Raw genomic sequence first — 16,898 nt, forward strand, 5'->3', positions numbered from 1 at the left:
CTTTTATAACCTAGATAAATAAAGATCAAGGGCATGTATCTAAAGGTCACAGACCTGTATAATGATATGTATCTATAGGTCTTGGACCACTATAATGATCATGTACCTAAAAGTCTCATACCACCATAATCATTATGTATTTAAAGGTCTTTGACCACTATAATGATCATGTACCTAAAGGTCTGATACCACCACAATCATCGTGTATTTAAAGGTCTCAGACCACTATAGCGATCATGTATCTGAAGGCCTTGGACCGCTATAATGTTCATGTGTTTCAAGGTTTCGGACCACTGTAACGATTACTTTGCCTCTAAACTTCCAGGCCACTTTATTGGAGATGTATGTGACCGCTTATTTCTTTGGTTCTTCCGAATAACCTGCACTTATTCTTAAGTCATTGGAGAGAAAAACAATGTTCTAGAATGTTTAAAATGAAATTGGACAATTTTAAATAGAACCTGGTGCAGACTAACTATTCATGTGATGAATTACCGTGACAATAAAAAATGTGGTCTTGAACAGTATGACGGGGTAACAGAACAGAACAATGTACTATTTTATTAGTGCCTAAATGGTGTTACGTTGGATAGGCCTTGTGGTTGCCCTCAATCTGCCAGTCTGTTGACAGTGGGATCTTGTGATAACTTTAAAAGAACCAGATGTTTTTTCTTGAAATTTGGTACATACACAGATCACAATATGGAGAAGACGCACATATTTTTGGCAAATAATGTGATATGGCAACAAATGTTTGGATTCAGTAGGTGCGTCTTTAGTGCATTCAATTGTGAACAGTGAAATGTTGTTGATTCTAGTGCAAAAGCCCTTTTTTGTCCCAAATTCTCATTTTGTTAAAGTTTGTAGCTTACATAAACTCCTAAAATTTTTCCTTAACTTTTCTCCAACTTTTTTGCCTTATTTATTCCTTTTTAGCTCGACTTTTCGAAGAAAAAGTAGAGCTATTGTACTCGCCCCGGCGTCGGTGTTGCCGTCGCCGTTGGTTAAAGTTTTTGATAAAGTCAAATATCTCTGTTACTATCAAAGCTATTGACTTGAAACTTAAAATAGTTATTTACTATCAAAGTCTACACCAGGAGAAACAATCCCCATAACTCTGATTTGAATTTTAACAGAATTATACCCCTTTTTAACTTAGAATTTTTGGTTAAAGTTTTTGATAAAGTCAAATATCTCTGTTACTATCAAAGCTATTGACTTGAAACTTAAAATAGTTATTTACTATCAAAGTCTACACCCGGAGACACAGTTTTGACAGAGTTATGCCCCTTTTTAACTTAGAATTTTTGGTTAAAGTTTTTGATAAAGTCAAATATCTCTGTTACTATCAAGCTTTTGACTTGAAACTAAAGATACTTGTTTACCATCAAAGTCTACACCAGATGAAAGAAACAATCCCCATAACTCTGATTTGAATTTTGACAGAATTATGTCCCTTTTTAACTTATAATTTTTTGTTAAAATTTTTGATAAAGTCAAATATCTCTGTTACTATTAAAGCTTTTTACTTGAAACTCAAAGTAGTTATTTACTATTAAAGTCTACACCAGGAGGACACACAATTCCCATAACTCTGATTTGAATTTTGACAGAGTTTTGTCCCTTTTTAACATGGATTTTTTTTTACTGGCAAAGCTCTAATTCAGAGTCAAGCCCTGGAAAGTCTGTACAATCAAGTGTCGGCATCACACCTTGGTTAAGTTTTTCATACCAGTCCACATTTTGATAAAACCTTTTGACATATAGCTTTGAAACTTTCAACATTTGTGTACCATCAATATGTCCAGTTTTAGGCAAGAGTACATAACTCCATCAGGGATTTTGTCTGAATTATGGCCCCTTATAACTTATACAAATCTTGTTTAAGTTTTTAGTACCAGCTCATATTTTGTGTAAACTGTTTGAAATATGGCTTTGAAACTTTTATCACTTGTTTATTATAACAGTCTCTATCTGTAGGCAAGAGTACATATCTCTGTCAAGTATTTTGGCTGAATTATGGCCCTTTTTGGACTTAAATTGATACAGTTTTTGTACAAGTTGAAACTTTGAACGTTATTGCCATCTGTTGTCAATGGTATGTAACTATGTCAAAGATATTTGGCTGAATTCTGGCCATTTTTGGACTTGGAAATCAGTTAAATTTTTCATACCAGTCCATATTTTGCTTAACCTGTTTGTCATATGGCTTTGAAACTTCGACCACTAATGTTTACCATCATAGTCTACATATGAAGGCAAGACTACATAACTAGGACAAGGACTTTAATTCAGTTATGGCCCTTTTGTGAATAGAAATTAGTTAAGTTTTGCTTACCATTTCATATTTTGTCTAAACTGTTTGATATATGGCTTTGAAACTTTGAACACTTGCTTATCCAGATCTACAAATACCAGTACATTGTTTGTCTTACCTATTTTCTTATCTATTTTCCTTCTTTTGTCTGGTAATCTGTGGTAATATTTTGACTCCATACTTACATCAATTCTTTGAATAGTCAAGCGCGCTGTCAATAGACAGCTCTTATTATAGAACTACATACTTCTGGTTAGAATTTTAGCATCCTAGTCTGTACTCTTACAGCAAGCTATGAAATGGGTTTATTACTCAGAACCCTTTGACCCATAAGGCTAGATTAGAGAAAAAAGAGTCCTTTCAGAACTGCTGGACAGATTTTTAGCTCACATGAGCACAAAGTGCTCATGGTGAGCTTTTGTGATCGCCCTGTGTCTGTCGCCCGTCATCAACAATTTAACTGTTAACACTCTAGAGGTCACAATTTTTGCCCAATCTTAATAAAACTTGATCAGAATGTTACCCGCAATAAAATCTTGGAAGAGTTCGATATTGGGTTGTCTGGGGTCTAAAACTAGGTCACCAGGTCAAATCAAAGGAAAACCTTGTTAACACTCTAGAGGTCACAGTTCTGGTCCAATCTTAAACTTGGTCAGAATGTTACTGTCAATGAAATCATGGACGAGTTCGATACTAGGTTATCTGGGGTCAAAAACTAGGTCACCATTCAAATCTAAGGAAAAGCTTGTTAACACTCTAGATGCCACATTTTTGACTGTATCGTCATGAAACTTGGTCAGAATGTTAATCCTGTTATTCTTTAGGTCAAGTTCAAATCTGCGTCATGTGGGGTCAAAAACTAGGTCACCAGGTCAAATCTAAGGAAAAGCTTGTTAACACTCTAGAGGCCACATTTATGACTCTATCTTCATGAAACTTGGTCAGAATGTTAATCTTGATGATTTTTAGGTCATGTTTAACTCTGGGTCAGGTGGGGTCAAAAACTAGGTCACCTGGTCAAATCAAATGTAAAGCTTGTTAACATTCTACAGGCCACTTTATGACCATATCTTAATGAAACTTGGTCAGAATGTTAATCTTGAAGATCTTTAGGGTCAAGTTTTAATCTTGGTCAGGTGGGATCAAAAACTAGGTCACCAGGTCAAATCAAAGGTAAGCAAGTTAACACTCTAGAGACCTAATTTTAAGTTTGAAACTCATGGGAATTGAGCGGAATATTTATCTTAATGACCTCTAGGTCAGGTTCGAATCTGGGTCATGTGGGGTCAAAAACTAAGTCACGAGGTCAAATCGAAGGTAAAGCTTGTTAACAATCTAGAGGTCGAATTTATGACTGTATCTTCATGAAACTTGGTCAGAATGATAATCTTGATGATCTTAAGGCCAATTGTGAATCTGGGTCATGTGGGATCAAAAACTAGGTCACCAGGTCAAATCAAAAGAAAATCTAGTGAACACTCTATAGACCACATTTATGACCATATCTTTATGAAACTTGGTCAGAATGTTAATCTTAATGATCTTAAGGTTAAGTTCCAATCTGGGTCAGTGGGGTCAAAAACTAGGTCACCAGGTAAAATCCAAGGTAAAGCTTGTTAACAATCTAGAAGCCACATTTATGACTATCTTCATGAAACTTGGTCTGAATGTAAATCTTGATGATCCTTAGGTCAAGTTTGAATCTAGGTCATGTGGGGTCAAAAACTAGGTCACTAGGTCAAATTAAAAGAAAAACTAGTTAACACTCTACACTCTAGAGGCCACATTTGCCCCATGTGGTTCTGGGACGATCTGTGTATGAAAAGAACTGGAACCACTGCCTTACCCTTGCATGATTGTAAGAGGTGACTAATAGGGTCTTAACACTTGGTTTTGTTGTAACTCTGTGATTCCAGCAGGTATGCAAATTTTGATTCCATACCTCCTGTTTTTATTTCGATGTAAATGAAATATGAAACCAAAATTTGTAGTCCTGTTTGGCGCCATATAACCTTTACTGTGTTGGTGCGCTGTAAAACCAAAATAAAATAAAATAAATTAAAGAGGCCACATTTATGACCATAATTATCTTAATGAAACTTGGTCAGAATATTAATCTTGATGATATTTAGGTCAATAGGTCAGGTGAGCGATACAGGGCCTTCATGGTCCTCTTGTTATCAAACTATATTGTGTGCAACAAAAAAAAACACTTTAAAATGTAAACAGTTGAAGAAACAGCTTCAGCTCTATTTTAACATTTGTATCAGCTGGTTATCCTTGCACATTTGAAAAAAACCTGTCTCGAGTCCCAATGAGCATTGAAATGAGACATAATCTTGTTTAACAGTACTAACACAGACTCACAGTGTTCAAGGTTGCCCTGACACTTTGTGACCTGGTTATGTTAATATTTGCCCTTGTGGCTTTGTATCAAGATGTAATTAACCAATGCATTAATGCAGTCCATTGATAAGTCGCTGATAAATCCATTTTAAAGTGAGGCTTTATCTAAAACTTTATATATAAATGGTAACAATCCACGTACTGACCAACATTTTTTATGAAACTACTGTTAGTCATTGGAAGTTGCGGATCTATAAAACTGAATCACTTTACAACTAATAATTCATGTACTATAAAATCATTTGTTTTCGTGAGCATGAAATTTTGTGGTTTTGGCTAAAATGGCTTGAGTTTTTCAAGATCAAATGAATGGGAAATTTCATTTGTTAATTTTGTTGATTGGCACAACAATGAATTCCACGAAAAATAGCTCCCCACGAATATTAATGATTTTACAGTATATGTAATCTGTCGTCGCTGTATCATATGTCATATATTGAAGTCTGCTTCTGTAAAATAAATATATTTGGCTCACTGGAATAATGTTGGCTGAGACATCTAGAAACATGATTGGTATTACAGTGATCTGAAACCTGTAGATATTTCACATTGTATTATATTATACTTATTATATGGGGCAGACCTGGTAAATAGGTAGATTTCATAGAGACCAGTTATTTTTGTTTCATCTTGGGTAGCTTGGGTCAAGGTCATTGAAATTAAATTATAGAAAAATGGTTTTTGATCAGTAATTTAGAATGAATAGCTTTCTAAAAGACTCAGAAATTGAAGTGTTTTTGTAAGGCATAAAATGCTTCTTCAATGGTGAAACCTTTATCCTGTTCAGCAGGGTATACCAATTCACTGAATTTACTTCTTCAGTATGACTTTCGACACATATATTAAAAACATAGATAATTATAAACTACATGTCACAATTAAATGCATACATCATGCAAAAAGGTGAACAGTAACAACCAGTTACTGCATTTTCATTGCTTTTTCATCTTTTTACTTGTAAATAGGCATCTCTGCTTTTTATTTGCGTTTCCGTTAGATATAAGTCATTTTTTCATAGTTTTTTACCAACTAAAAAATGTTCATTCAATTAACTGAATTGAACTGTCAAATACTGTCCACAACAATTCAGCTTTATAGTTAGCCCCTAAAGAGAATCAGTAAGTAACAGACCAGTTACTGCACTAAAGGTAGCGGAGAAACAACTGCCAGAAATGCCTTAACCATAAGATCACATGTTCCAAGAATCAGTACCAGCTGGGCTCGGTTACTGCCCTACTGGTTTTGATAAAAAAAATCAATTTCTTTGATCCTGACTTACTGTTAATGTTTCAGAAAATGGCTAAAATGCCATAACAGGGATCAAACCCTGCTCTAATTAATTGCAATAAGAAAGAAAAAAAACTGGTTCCGCTGGGGCTCGAACCCAGGACCTCTCGCGTGTGAAGCGAGCGTGATAACCACTACACTACGGAACCTCGTTATGAAACGTGCATTAAAGTTTGTATTTAACCCTATACCCTATATAAAGGAGAGAGTGATTATTTTTATTGCGATGTATACAAAAATGCTTACTCGCCGTTTAAGTTTTATATTTAAGGACATCTATTTTAAAATGACACATATATTGAAAATTATATTTATATTTACAACAATAGGAAAACGGATACTCAAGGGAAACAAACCAAACTTTATCGTAAAAGTGTATAGAAGTATTTACTTCCCTTTATAACGGACACCACCACTAACTTGTTATAACTGCCATACTCTGATTATTAGTCACATCAAAAAGTTAAAACAGCCTTTATATGACCTTCTTTTAAAACTGGAATGAAACTGTGCAAAGTCAGGGTAGTGTCTGAAATGCCTTTTTCTTACAATTTGAACCTAGATCTTACAATTTGAACCTAGATCTAGATCTATTTTACCTGATCATTTTGCTCACAACCTTTGCAAATGGAACCCATTTATAGATGTTTCACGAAAATCATTTTGGGTTTTACTTTTCTGCTATTACTAAAGCTTGATCAGAATAAAAATATGCGCATGAAACACGAAGATTTAAATGATAATTAAGGAATTTTGAGTAGATCCGGAGCGGCAAACCCACGTTGCACGGTATCGTACACACGGGGAAAATCGCTCGATTCATGTAACATTTATGTTTGAAATTAATTTTAATAAAATAAAAAGCTTCGAAACCAGACGAGTGCTTTCGTCGGTACAAATCTTGCCGGACTTTAGATATGTCTCATTTTCTGTCCAGTTCGCCAGAAGCCCGCATGTTGTAAGAATTACTTAGAATGGTACAACTCGTGCATATGTTGAGCGCAAATAACCAATCTGCGCTATTTACCAAACGCGCAGCGCATATAACAAATTTTTGTACATTGGTTATATGCGCAACGATTTACCAATCGTTGCGCAGGATAAATTTAACCTGCCCGATTTACCAAATGCGCAGCGCAAATAACAAATGTAACTTTATATATCAGAAATTTGCATTTCGTGTTTGATAAATCATGCAGTTGGTCAATTTATTAATAAATATAAATGTCAAATGCTGAATATCTCGGTACTTAAATTAGGTGTCATAAATTTGTTTCTACATCAGTAAATTCACGGCAGTCGGTCACCAGGTTTCAATACCTCCAATCTTATACAAGATGCAATAAAACCCAAACATGCCTGAAGGTGTGATTTCCTCCAGCTTGCACACGTCGTCCCCTGGTATGTTTTAGGCTATTTTTATAATTTTCTACTTCACCCGAGCACACACTTAGCAAAATATCGTTTTTATTATATTGAAATATCTTGAAATTTCCTAATAATATTCTTTCTACCAACGGGAGCATATCTCTCAACATGTCTAAGATAAAAGATGAAATAAAAAAGTCACAGAATTAAAAGAAAATTCTTACAGATCGTATCTATATTATTATTATTATTATTATTAGTAGTAGTAGTAGTAGTAGTACAAAATCAATTGAATAAAGAGAAGGCCTTTGATTACAGACTAAAACTATAGAGTTTTTTTACAAATCAAAATGGATCTACAATGTTACACCTGTAACTTGCGTGGCAGGTCGGTCCTGCGCTAATAGCAAAGTTTGAAATTACACTGTATTTCAGATATATTTCATTTATAAAACATACTATTTATGTAATTTTCAAATGAATACTGTAGAAAAATGAATAGAAAAAGAGTGATTTCTGTCATAACGAGAACCAAATATTACATTTTTTATCTGCGCAAGATGTGTGTCTGTGCTAATAATAAATCTGGAAATTACTCTGATAACTTGAATATCTTTTATAAATCATATTAACTTTTACTTTGATTTACGATTACAGACTATAGGGTTTTTCTCGTTATGACGGAAATCACGCTTCTTTCTATTTTTTTTTTCTATTCTGAAAACATTTTTATGAAGTTACATAAATAGTATCTTTTAGAATTGAAATATGTTTAAAAAGATCAACGTCAGTTCAGAAATTGCTATTAGCACAGGAACAACATCCCGCGCAGGCTACGGATGAAACATTATATTCAGATTTTCAAAAGCTACATTTTTAGATTGTAATCGAAAAACGAAGTAAAAGTTAAAATGGTTTATAAAAGATATTCAAGTTATTGGAGTAATTTTCAGACTTCTATTAGCACAGGACACACATCTTGCACACCTACAAAATGTAAAATTTCGTTCACATTTTGAGGAATTTTATTAGTTATTCATTCTATTTATCTCACTATAAAACATTAAACAATTATATAAGTATAAAAGATCTGTAAGTTCGTCTTTTAATTCTGCTTATTTTTGTTTTATTTTTAATCTTGGCCATGTCAAGAGATATGCTCACGTCGGTAAAAAAGAATTGCGCTTTTTCAATATGATGAAAAGAAAAGCGATATGGTGAAATGTGGTAAGTGTGTGGCAATTCAGTCTGTTATGTAAGTCTCCTTTATGTTCTATATTCGGTATAAAATGACTGCGTGTGATCGAATGAAGTAAAATACTTTAGTTATAAAAAGAATAGAGAGGACGATGTGGCTATCCGAAGGAAATCACACCTTCACGCATGTTTGAGTTTTATTGCATATTGTATCATATTGCAGGTATTGAAACCAGGTGACCGACTCCCATGAATTTTATGATGTTGAAATAAATTTATGACACATTTTTAAAACCAAGATTTGCAATATCAGTCTGTAATTGTTAAACAATGTAAAAGTTAGCATGGTTTATGGCAGATATGCATATTATCAGAGTAATTTACAGATTTTCTATTAGCGCAGGATCGACATCCCGCACAGGCTACGGCGTTTAAAAGTTAAAAAAAGTATAAAAATAAATAAAAAAATACTTGTGTTATTAAATATACTTGGGATATTTTGTATCATTTTAATGTTTTTTAACACCTATGACAAATGACTCTTAATACCGTCGTCAACAGAAATTTATAGGCCATAAACTACCAGGGACGTGAGAATCTTATTGAAATTACCGCATAAATACGCTCATTTACTTAAAAAAAATGTTTTTCTTTTTCTTTACAAATTCACACCTTTACGCGTGCCTGATCACCGTCAGTTTTACAATTTTATGTAGGCCTACAAGTCTAACACTCTAATGATATTCAATTTTATCGGGAGATATCATCCATATGTTATATCGGGAGATATCATCCATATGTTAAAAGCGCAGACTCATTTACCAAACGCGCAAGACAGTTGCCCTGCGCATATAAGAAATATATAAGGTTGCCCGATTTACAAATCGTTGCGCAGATAACAAATTGGTTATTTGCGCTGCGCGATTTACCAAATGCGCAGATTGGCTATATGCGCGTAACACATACACTGAAAGAGATTGTAAGTAATATGTAGGTTCCTGGCAAACTGGACAGAAAATGAGGCCCTATACATGCTGGACTTAATTAATACTGCCTTCTTTGCATAATGTTAAAAAAAATTTGTATGCTTGTTGTAGTTTGAATGCATATATGAGCCCTGCCATGAGAAAATCAACATAGTGGGTTTGCGACCAGCATGAATCCAGACCAGCCTGCGCATCCGCGCAGTCTGGTCAGGATCCATGCTGTTCGCTTTTAAAGCCTACTGCAATTAGAGAAACCGTTAGCGAACAGCATGGATCCTGACCAGACTGTGCGAATGCACAGGCTGGTCTGGATCCATGCTGGTCACAAAGCTACTATGTTGGTTTTCCCATGGCACGGCTCATATAATTTTGTATTAAAATATGCATGTTATACAAACACTTTACCCAGAATGCAGTGTGAACGTTAACTAAACAATTCAGTCCGTGAAAAAAAAAAAAAAAACAAAAAAAAAAAACAACAAAAAAACATTTTGGCGAAGTGTTTCAGAAAAGTACCAAAAATGGCTGGCAAGGCACCCATGTCTGACGCTTTTTAATTTATTAAAATCGGTCAAGTAATAAGGAAATTGTAAGAGTTATAAATGTCGCGTTTTTTGTTGTTGTTTTTTGCGATGTGCTCACCGGCCATCTAAAGATGTGGAGAGAAGTTTGAATACGCTACATGTAGTTGATGGTATCGACGAACGCAGGTTGCCGTTACGTGTTCCAAGAATAATAATATCTCAAACATATCTTATTGGTTTTTTTTTTCTAAGTGTATTCCTAACTGCCGTGTTAAAACGTGTGAAAACGTCGTAAATTGGTGCCAATTATTTCCCATGTTTTTTCCAGTGTCCCCGATTTCACCGGACAGCCCACGTATACATAGAGGCCCCAATTCAGCTACCCCTACCGGACCTCAGTATGTCATTATATGAGATCAGCTCTTTAGAAGGAACAGAAACTTGCAAACGAGTATACCCCACTCTCCGAGACAACACACGAAAAATGTTGAATTCTGCATGTGTTCTACGGATTTTAGCTACCTCAGCAGTAAAGTTTCTTTATTATAATTTTAATCTATAGATTCTAAACGTGAACTCATTTTACCTTCAGATACATTTTATTAATTGAGGACACACGTTTGATTTCTTTACATTTTAACCCAATTCATTTCTTTTATTGTTCATCAATTGATACACAGGCGTGCATTGGTACATGCGCGTTAGCTCCGCTACGGATAAGACCTGTCATAGTCATGTCCAACACCCAATGTTACTCATAGATTTTCATTTACCAAAAACGACACCATTTTCGTTCCTGTTTAAGCGTATCTGCGTGACGAAAATAAGCAGCACAAGACCATGCTTGTTTCTATCTTAAAAATAAAAGGTAAGGGTAGATTTCCCGAAAACTCGGCCAGAGAGTCATGCATCGCAAAGTAGGCTTCGGGTGTTGAGGCAAGTGGAAAAAAAATGCTAGGGTGAATATTCAACAGGGAAAGCCACGCTCCAAAAAACGCAGTCTCCCTACAACACAAACCACAGCAGCGCAAACACGGACGTGCACAACACATACACACACGCGCACGCGCGTGGGGACGTAAATACAAGGTGGTATGTGGAGGGGATGAGGATGGAAAGACAAAAGAAACACCAACTACAAACAAGACAATATACGCAACATAAAATACGAAACGGACAAAAACAAGTTGAAAATAGGGGCACATCCTTCTAACAGTCAGTAACCTAAAAGAGATGGTGGGTGGAGGGGAGTTCGGGGGGGGGGGGGGGGGGGGGGGGGGCTAACGCGTTTACGGCATGCCAACCTCGCACTTATCCTATTCTCAACAAGTCAGACAAGACAGTTTAAATCAAATAACTCGCCGCTGAGAAAGGCTCCAACACACAAAACCACGAAAATCCAACCACAAGAGAAAAAAAATTATGCAAGCCAAAATATTTTCTGTTATGTCGGTGTACCATACGACTTTTTCTGGATTTTAAAGTCACATTCGTTTGGTCCGACATTTTCTACTAGTGCAAAGTTCTATGTTAGTATGGTATTCTTCTTAAAAATTTTGAACTGAGGATTGGAAAATATACCTGTAAATAAACAACAAATGGATATTTTTTATCATTTTTTCTTTATTTTATAGTTTTTCGATAATTCAAAATACGGTAAAATAGTAACATTTCAAAACTTCCACATACATTTCAAAAGAAATAATATATACTTAAATCTTTGAAGTATAACAAATAACATGCATACAATAATCAATTATCTCTGTAACATAAAGGACATAATCTTAATACTGTTCAATAAATGATTTCGAGCATTAGTACAACTTTAATACTGGTATGTTGTGAGTTTGGCTGTAATTAAAAAAAATTGTTTGCGGTAACGCGACCCAACGTTTTTTTGTTTGTTTTTTTTTGTATGGGTAGATAATTAGAGAACTTTTTTTTGCATATAATCGTATAGGGAAAAAAATTCTTTCATCTGACTGGCCAGAAAAAAAAGTTGGATCGCAGCGATTTTCACGGGTAGGTCATGTTACCGCAAACAAGTATTTTTTAATGATAGCTTTAAAACACATGTTCAACGCAACAAGCGACTTAACTATTGCAATCTCGATCATGATGGCCAAATAGATTGTGGGGTTTTTCTAGAAATGGAACACGAAATTTTATAGTCATTCATTTTAAGACCAAATATTACTAATATCTGACCATGAAATTTTTGTCACCAAATCAAGACTACTAAAGTTAAAAAACTAGTTTGTACCCTGGCTGGTTATCCTGTACCGTGATTGTCATAAAAACATATTAGAATTTAATTTTGATCTTTGATAATACTGTCTGCTTTAGGAAACGCAGTGGAATATATTTGGTCATAACTTTGACACATGTCAATGTACTGGTAATAAAAGAACTAATAAGAAAATAACTTTGATCTTTGATAATACTGCCTGCTTTAGGAAACGCAGTGGAATATATCCGGTCATAACTTTGACACATGTCAAAGTACTAGTACTAGATAGATAAATGAAAATAATGCTTTATATTTAAACAAAATGATACTTGCAGTGAATGCCTAATGTTCAGTTATTCTTAAATTATACTATTCTATGTAACATCAACACTTTTTTTTTTACATACATATGTGTTTCATACTAACGCATACATGGTATATAGAAATGTTGTCTTAGTTTTCGAACACATAAATGTATATTTTATTATGAAACAAAATGACTCATTTTCGAAGAATTGGTAATTCTTAATTTGAACTTATTGCATATACAATGTCTTCAGAAGCAGTATTTAGTGTTTTTGAGCAAAATATTCATAAACAAAATCATAAATCACAGGCAGTAAGATATAAAAGTGCAGTAAATGAAATTTTAATGAAGTAAATTCGAGATAATTATCTCAGTTATGCTGACGTGGTGTTGGTCTTTGGTTGGAGAGGTGTTTGTCTTATTTTTGGATCAACGTAGCCAGCTCGTGTTGTGGTCTCCCAGCTGTTGTAAATACTTTTGGAGAAAGCGTTATCGGTCTCAGGCTGGTGTCCAGGAAATGCATTAGGGTGTGGAGCTGGAAATAAAAAAAGATTCAATTATTTTACTTTTCATCTTGATATGTAATTGTTTACATCATACTCTACACAATCAATAGTGAATATTTTGCTAATCTTGTGAGAGTGACAGTTGAGATTATGAGTTAGATCTACATTTCACGGATAATAAAAAGTCTACAGTATTGTGGTTAAGAATTAATGAGATAGCTTAATCAACAGGTACTGTAGCCAACAGCCCAAATATTTGCCTAGCTGGAGCTGGACTATACATGGCTTGGAAAGTTGGATTGTTCATAGGGAGACTGAGATTTTGATCACATGTATATTCTCCAAAAAGCGTTCACATTTAATGTATGAGGCAATCTAAAAATAAAAAAAATAAAAAGCATTCTTAGCGCTCGAGTCGTTCGAAACGAATGTAAGTAAATCGCCTTACCTTTTAAATGCTTAAGTTCTTTTGGGACCTCATATGGTTTGAAGTTGTAGCTCTGATCGTATGTACTTTCAAAGTAATGGTTGTTCTGCAAAAGTAAACAATATATTTAAAACACTTTGTCTCTTCTTCTTTGTGAGACTAATGGAAACTGTGTGAAAAAAAAATACACATCTTCCTCAATAATTAAGCATCCTATCATCCTAAATGGATCCTGTACGCTAGTCTGAACAAGTTGCCAGCGGAAATACGTATAGTCTGCAAGTTCTCCAACTGTTCGAAACCCCAACGCAACCAACTAGCTTGCAGGTAGGAATATTTCATTATGCACTAGTGAAACAAAGAATCATTTGCTATGGTAGAGTTAATTTCACATACACTCGATCGTCTAACCAGATGTGAAGACATTACACATTTGCAGTTAATATTTAACATTGTTATTTTTTTTCTAACCGTTTTTACATAGTCATAGATCTATACTGCATGGGACGTCCGAAATTCTGGGTCGCCAACCAGTAGGCCCTACATCTTTCACCCAACCGCCGATTTCTGAACATCACTGGGCGAATTTAGAATAAATTTAGGCTTACCTGAGACGGCAATGGTTTCGCCTGTTTAACAATTTTATTGTCGAATCGTTCCTCGTTCCAGTTTCCAATTAGTGTGTCGTTACCGTAGGAAGTTTCTTTATTTGTGCATCTCCATCCAAACTGATTAAATTTAGCGGCATCTGTGGAGTGTGTCCATACTTCTGCCAGGCCGCTTGCCCGCACCATGGCCTGGAACGACGGATTGTTGTCCAAATGCGACATTTTGACACGCAAACTGCAGAAAACAAAATGTATTGTTTACATTTACTCGCAATGTGACAGTGGCTTCCGGTTTATGTGACGTAGCGTCCTTAGTAACAGAAACGTCAGGTCATGTGATTTTTTATAAGGGAGATAAACCGTACAGCGCGCACATTTGATTTATCCTAGAGTAATCTTCATATTGCGAATAAGACTAGAGCTACATTGTTTTTGAAAAAAATCCACAAAACAAGGATTAGTGTTCAAACATAACATTAAATAAATATTTTTAATGGTTAACTAAACCAGAGATATTTAATTCTATTATTATGCAAGCAGTAGGCCTATTTATCTACATCTAGATCTACATCTATTATTAATAAATAGGTGGATCAAAGCTGGCAGATATGAGGATTGGTAACACTTTTTCATCGGGTTTCTGAAGAAGTCTGTTAATATAATACCCGAAAGCGAAGTAATACAGTAGATAGAACATCGAAAATAGATAGAACATCCATCGGTCCAGATGGTCAGGTTCATGCAGATTCCCCGCTCCAAAGGCCGCCCAAATCGACTTAGATCGAGATCTACCCTTAAGTTACCTGATAAATATTTGACAAAGCTGGACACATTTCTCCTTATTTTTTTTGGCTCGATATAGGACTTCCAAAGACGAATCTCGTGTGAATCTAGTCTGCCCGAGGCGCCCTACTGGCCCTAGAATTCGTTTTAATAATATCGAGCCAGGGTATGCAGTATAAATTAATTATAACTATATCAGCTTACAGTAGACCAGTTTACTGTTAGACGAAAAATGTCATATATAAAACCGAAGGTGCTGTCAATGAAAAAAAATGAAAACGATGGGATTAGTTCACAGACTGCTAGCTGTTGGTAATGAACACATATTTCATTGATTTTCTCTTCATGCAGCTCAGCGTAAACAACCTTACGTGACCCAGAAAAAAAGTGGAGTGCCTGATTAGAGCATAAATAAAACTTGCCTCTTTTGCATACTGATTGCGTGCCATCAGTTTCCATATTGGGAAAATGACATTCGGGTCACGAATTATGATTGGTTGTTGCGGAGCAAACACGTTCTAAATTCTAAAAGTAGATCACGTTTGCGCCGATAGTTTCTGGATATTTACAAGAAATATTTCCCTGCAAACATAAAATGAAGTATTGCATAACGAAGTGTTTAGAATAGTTTCTGTTATGCATTTACGAGATTTATAAAGAAGTGATTGAAAGGAATAATTTTTGACAGTTTGTGTTTAGGAGAATCTGTGGCCTTCAAAGCTATTTTCGTCTTTGCGCTGGTTGGGCAAAGTGAGTTTTACTCCATCCAATCAGAGATATAAGCGAAGCAGTAGCTGTCACGTGGTTCTGAAGTACCAATAAGCGAATAGACTTACACATCATTCACCAAGTATGGCCTAGTTTTTCTGTTTTATTCGTGTAATGTCCGACAATAGTTACAGCGTTTGATGCTAAGTTTTGTTAAACGAAAAACAATTTTTCAACCTTAGGATACCTTCCTTATTTTAAATACTGAAACTGTCTCCCTCGATTTTAAATTGGTAAATAAAAACCCTCTGTTAATTGCTTTATGCAAGGTGCCCGATTATATAGGGCGAGCTCATTGTGTTAATTTTGGCCCCGGAAAAGTTTTACTTCGTAGATTACGCAGGCCTCGACAGCCGTTGGTGTACAACTGAATGCGTATAACAAATAAGAAAGAAATCGAAGGGAAAAATGAGGAAATTTGGAACTTTCTAATGAGAAGTACAAATTCGTTCCAGTGCTAATAGGTATTTGAACAGTTTATTTAATAGTTTAGTATATTTGTTAATCGTTTCTTTCTACAGATGTCGCATATTTTGACATTTTTACGCCCCGACCAGCGAGGATTGTTCATTTACATGGAATGTAAAATCGTGGGCTCACTAGCACAACTGTGACATACATTTTTAAAATTGAGAAATTTGAAGTAATTCAGACAAAAAAACTGTTTGATTACATGTTTAGGTTCAAATATGGTTATTTATTTACAGTTTATGAAACAAAAATGGGTGAAGATGGTCGCTTACAGAAATCTATTTTTGACACTGACATAACACATTATTTATAATTAATTTTCTCAAAATGTGTAATATTTAACTTAAATTTGAAATGATATGGATAATGCCATGATAATATATTTAGACTAGAAGTAACATGTTCAACTGTATGGTTGGAATCCCAATCAAAGCAGTGCGAATTAAGTACTGAGGTAGACGCTATACACAGGCTTAGTTAGTGGAACGTGCATGTTTTTGAAACATCTTTGAACATGTAGGTGCTGCACAATAATAAAATATGTAATTAGACGGGACAAACAAAATTTATGAATGTGATGAACTCAGTAGGCAGTGTCGCTTGGATAGTTTGACATACATCCCACCCTAGTCCAAATAATAGGACGTTTCGGGACAGCGTGATAACTTTTGACTGTCGCTGCCTCCCTTTAGAGGGATGACAAATATAAAATA

The 16,898-nt window shown here is 35.0% G+C and overlaps 2 protein-coding genes and 1 non-coding gene across 3 annotated transcripts in view; 1 reads left to right on the plus strand and 2 right to left on the minus strand.

Annotated features, from left to right (window-relative positions):
* Positions 1–6,086: 6,086 nt before the first annotated feature.
* Positions 6,087–6,159, minus strand: Trnav-cac (transfer RNA valine (anticodon CAC)). The gene has a single exon. It is a non-coding gene; the product is annotated as a tRNA-Val (tRNA).
* A 6,065-nt stretch (positions 6,160–12,224) lies between these two features.
* LOC123559367 (UPF0686 protein C11orf1 homolog) lies at positions 12,225–14,477 on the minus strand. Its single transcript, XM_045351100.2, has 3 exons — positions 14,164–14,477; positions 13,577–13,661; positions 12,225–13,157 (listed from the first exon to the last, which is right to left on the minus strand). Exons 1-3 carry the CDS (start codon positions 14,383–14,385, stop codon positions 12,997–12,999), a joined length of 468 nt encoding a protein of 155 aa, XP_045207035.2. The 5' UTR covers positions 14,386–14,477; the 3' UTR covers positions 12,225–12,996.
* A 1,559-nt stretch (positions 14,478–16,036) lies between these two features.
* The window catches only part of LOC123560816 (protein capicua homolog), a 46,619-nt gene continuing 45,757 nt past the window's right edge, over positions 16,037–16,898 (plus strand). The window contains exon 1 of the mRNA XM_053516869.1: positions 16,037–16,178. The gene's annotated coding sequence lies outside the window, so the exon portion shown is untranslated. The remainder of the gene's footprint in view (positions 16,179–16,898) is intronic.

This window comes from Mercenaria mercenaria, chromosome 10, assembly GCF_021730395.1.
Source record: "Mercenaria mercenaria strain notata chromosome 10, MADL_Memer_1, whole genome shotgun sequence".
Lineage (NCBI taxonomy): Eukaryota > Metazoa > Mollusca > Bivalvia > Venerida > Veneridae > Mercenaria > Mercenaria mercenaria.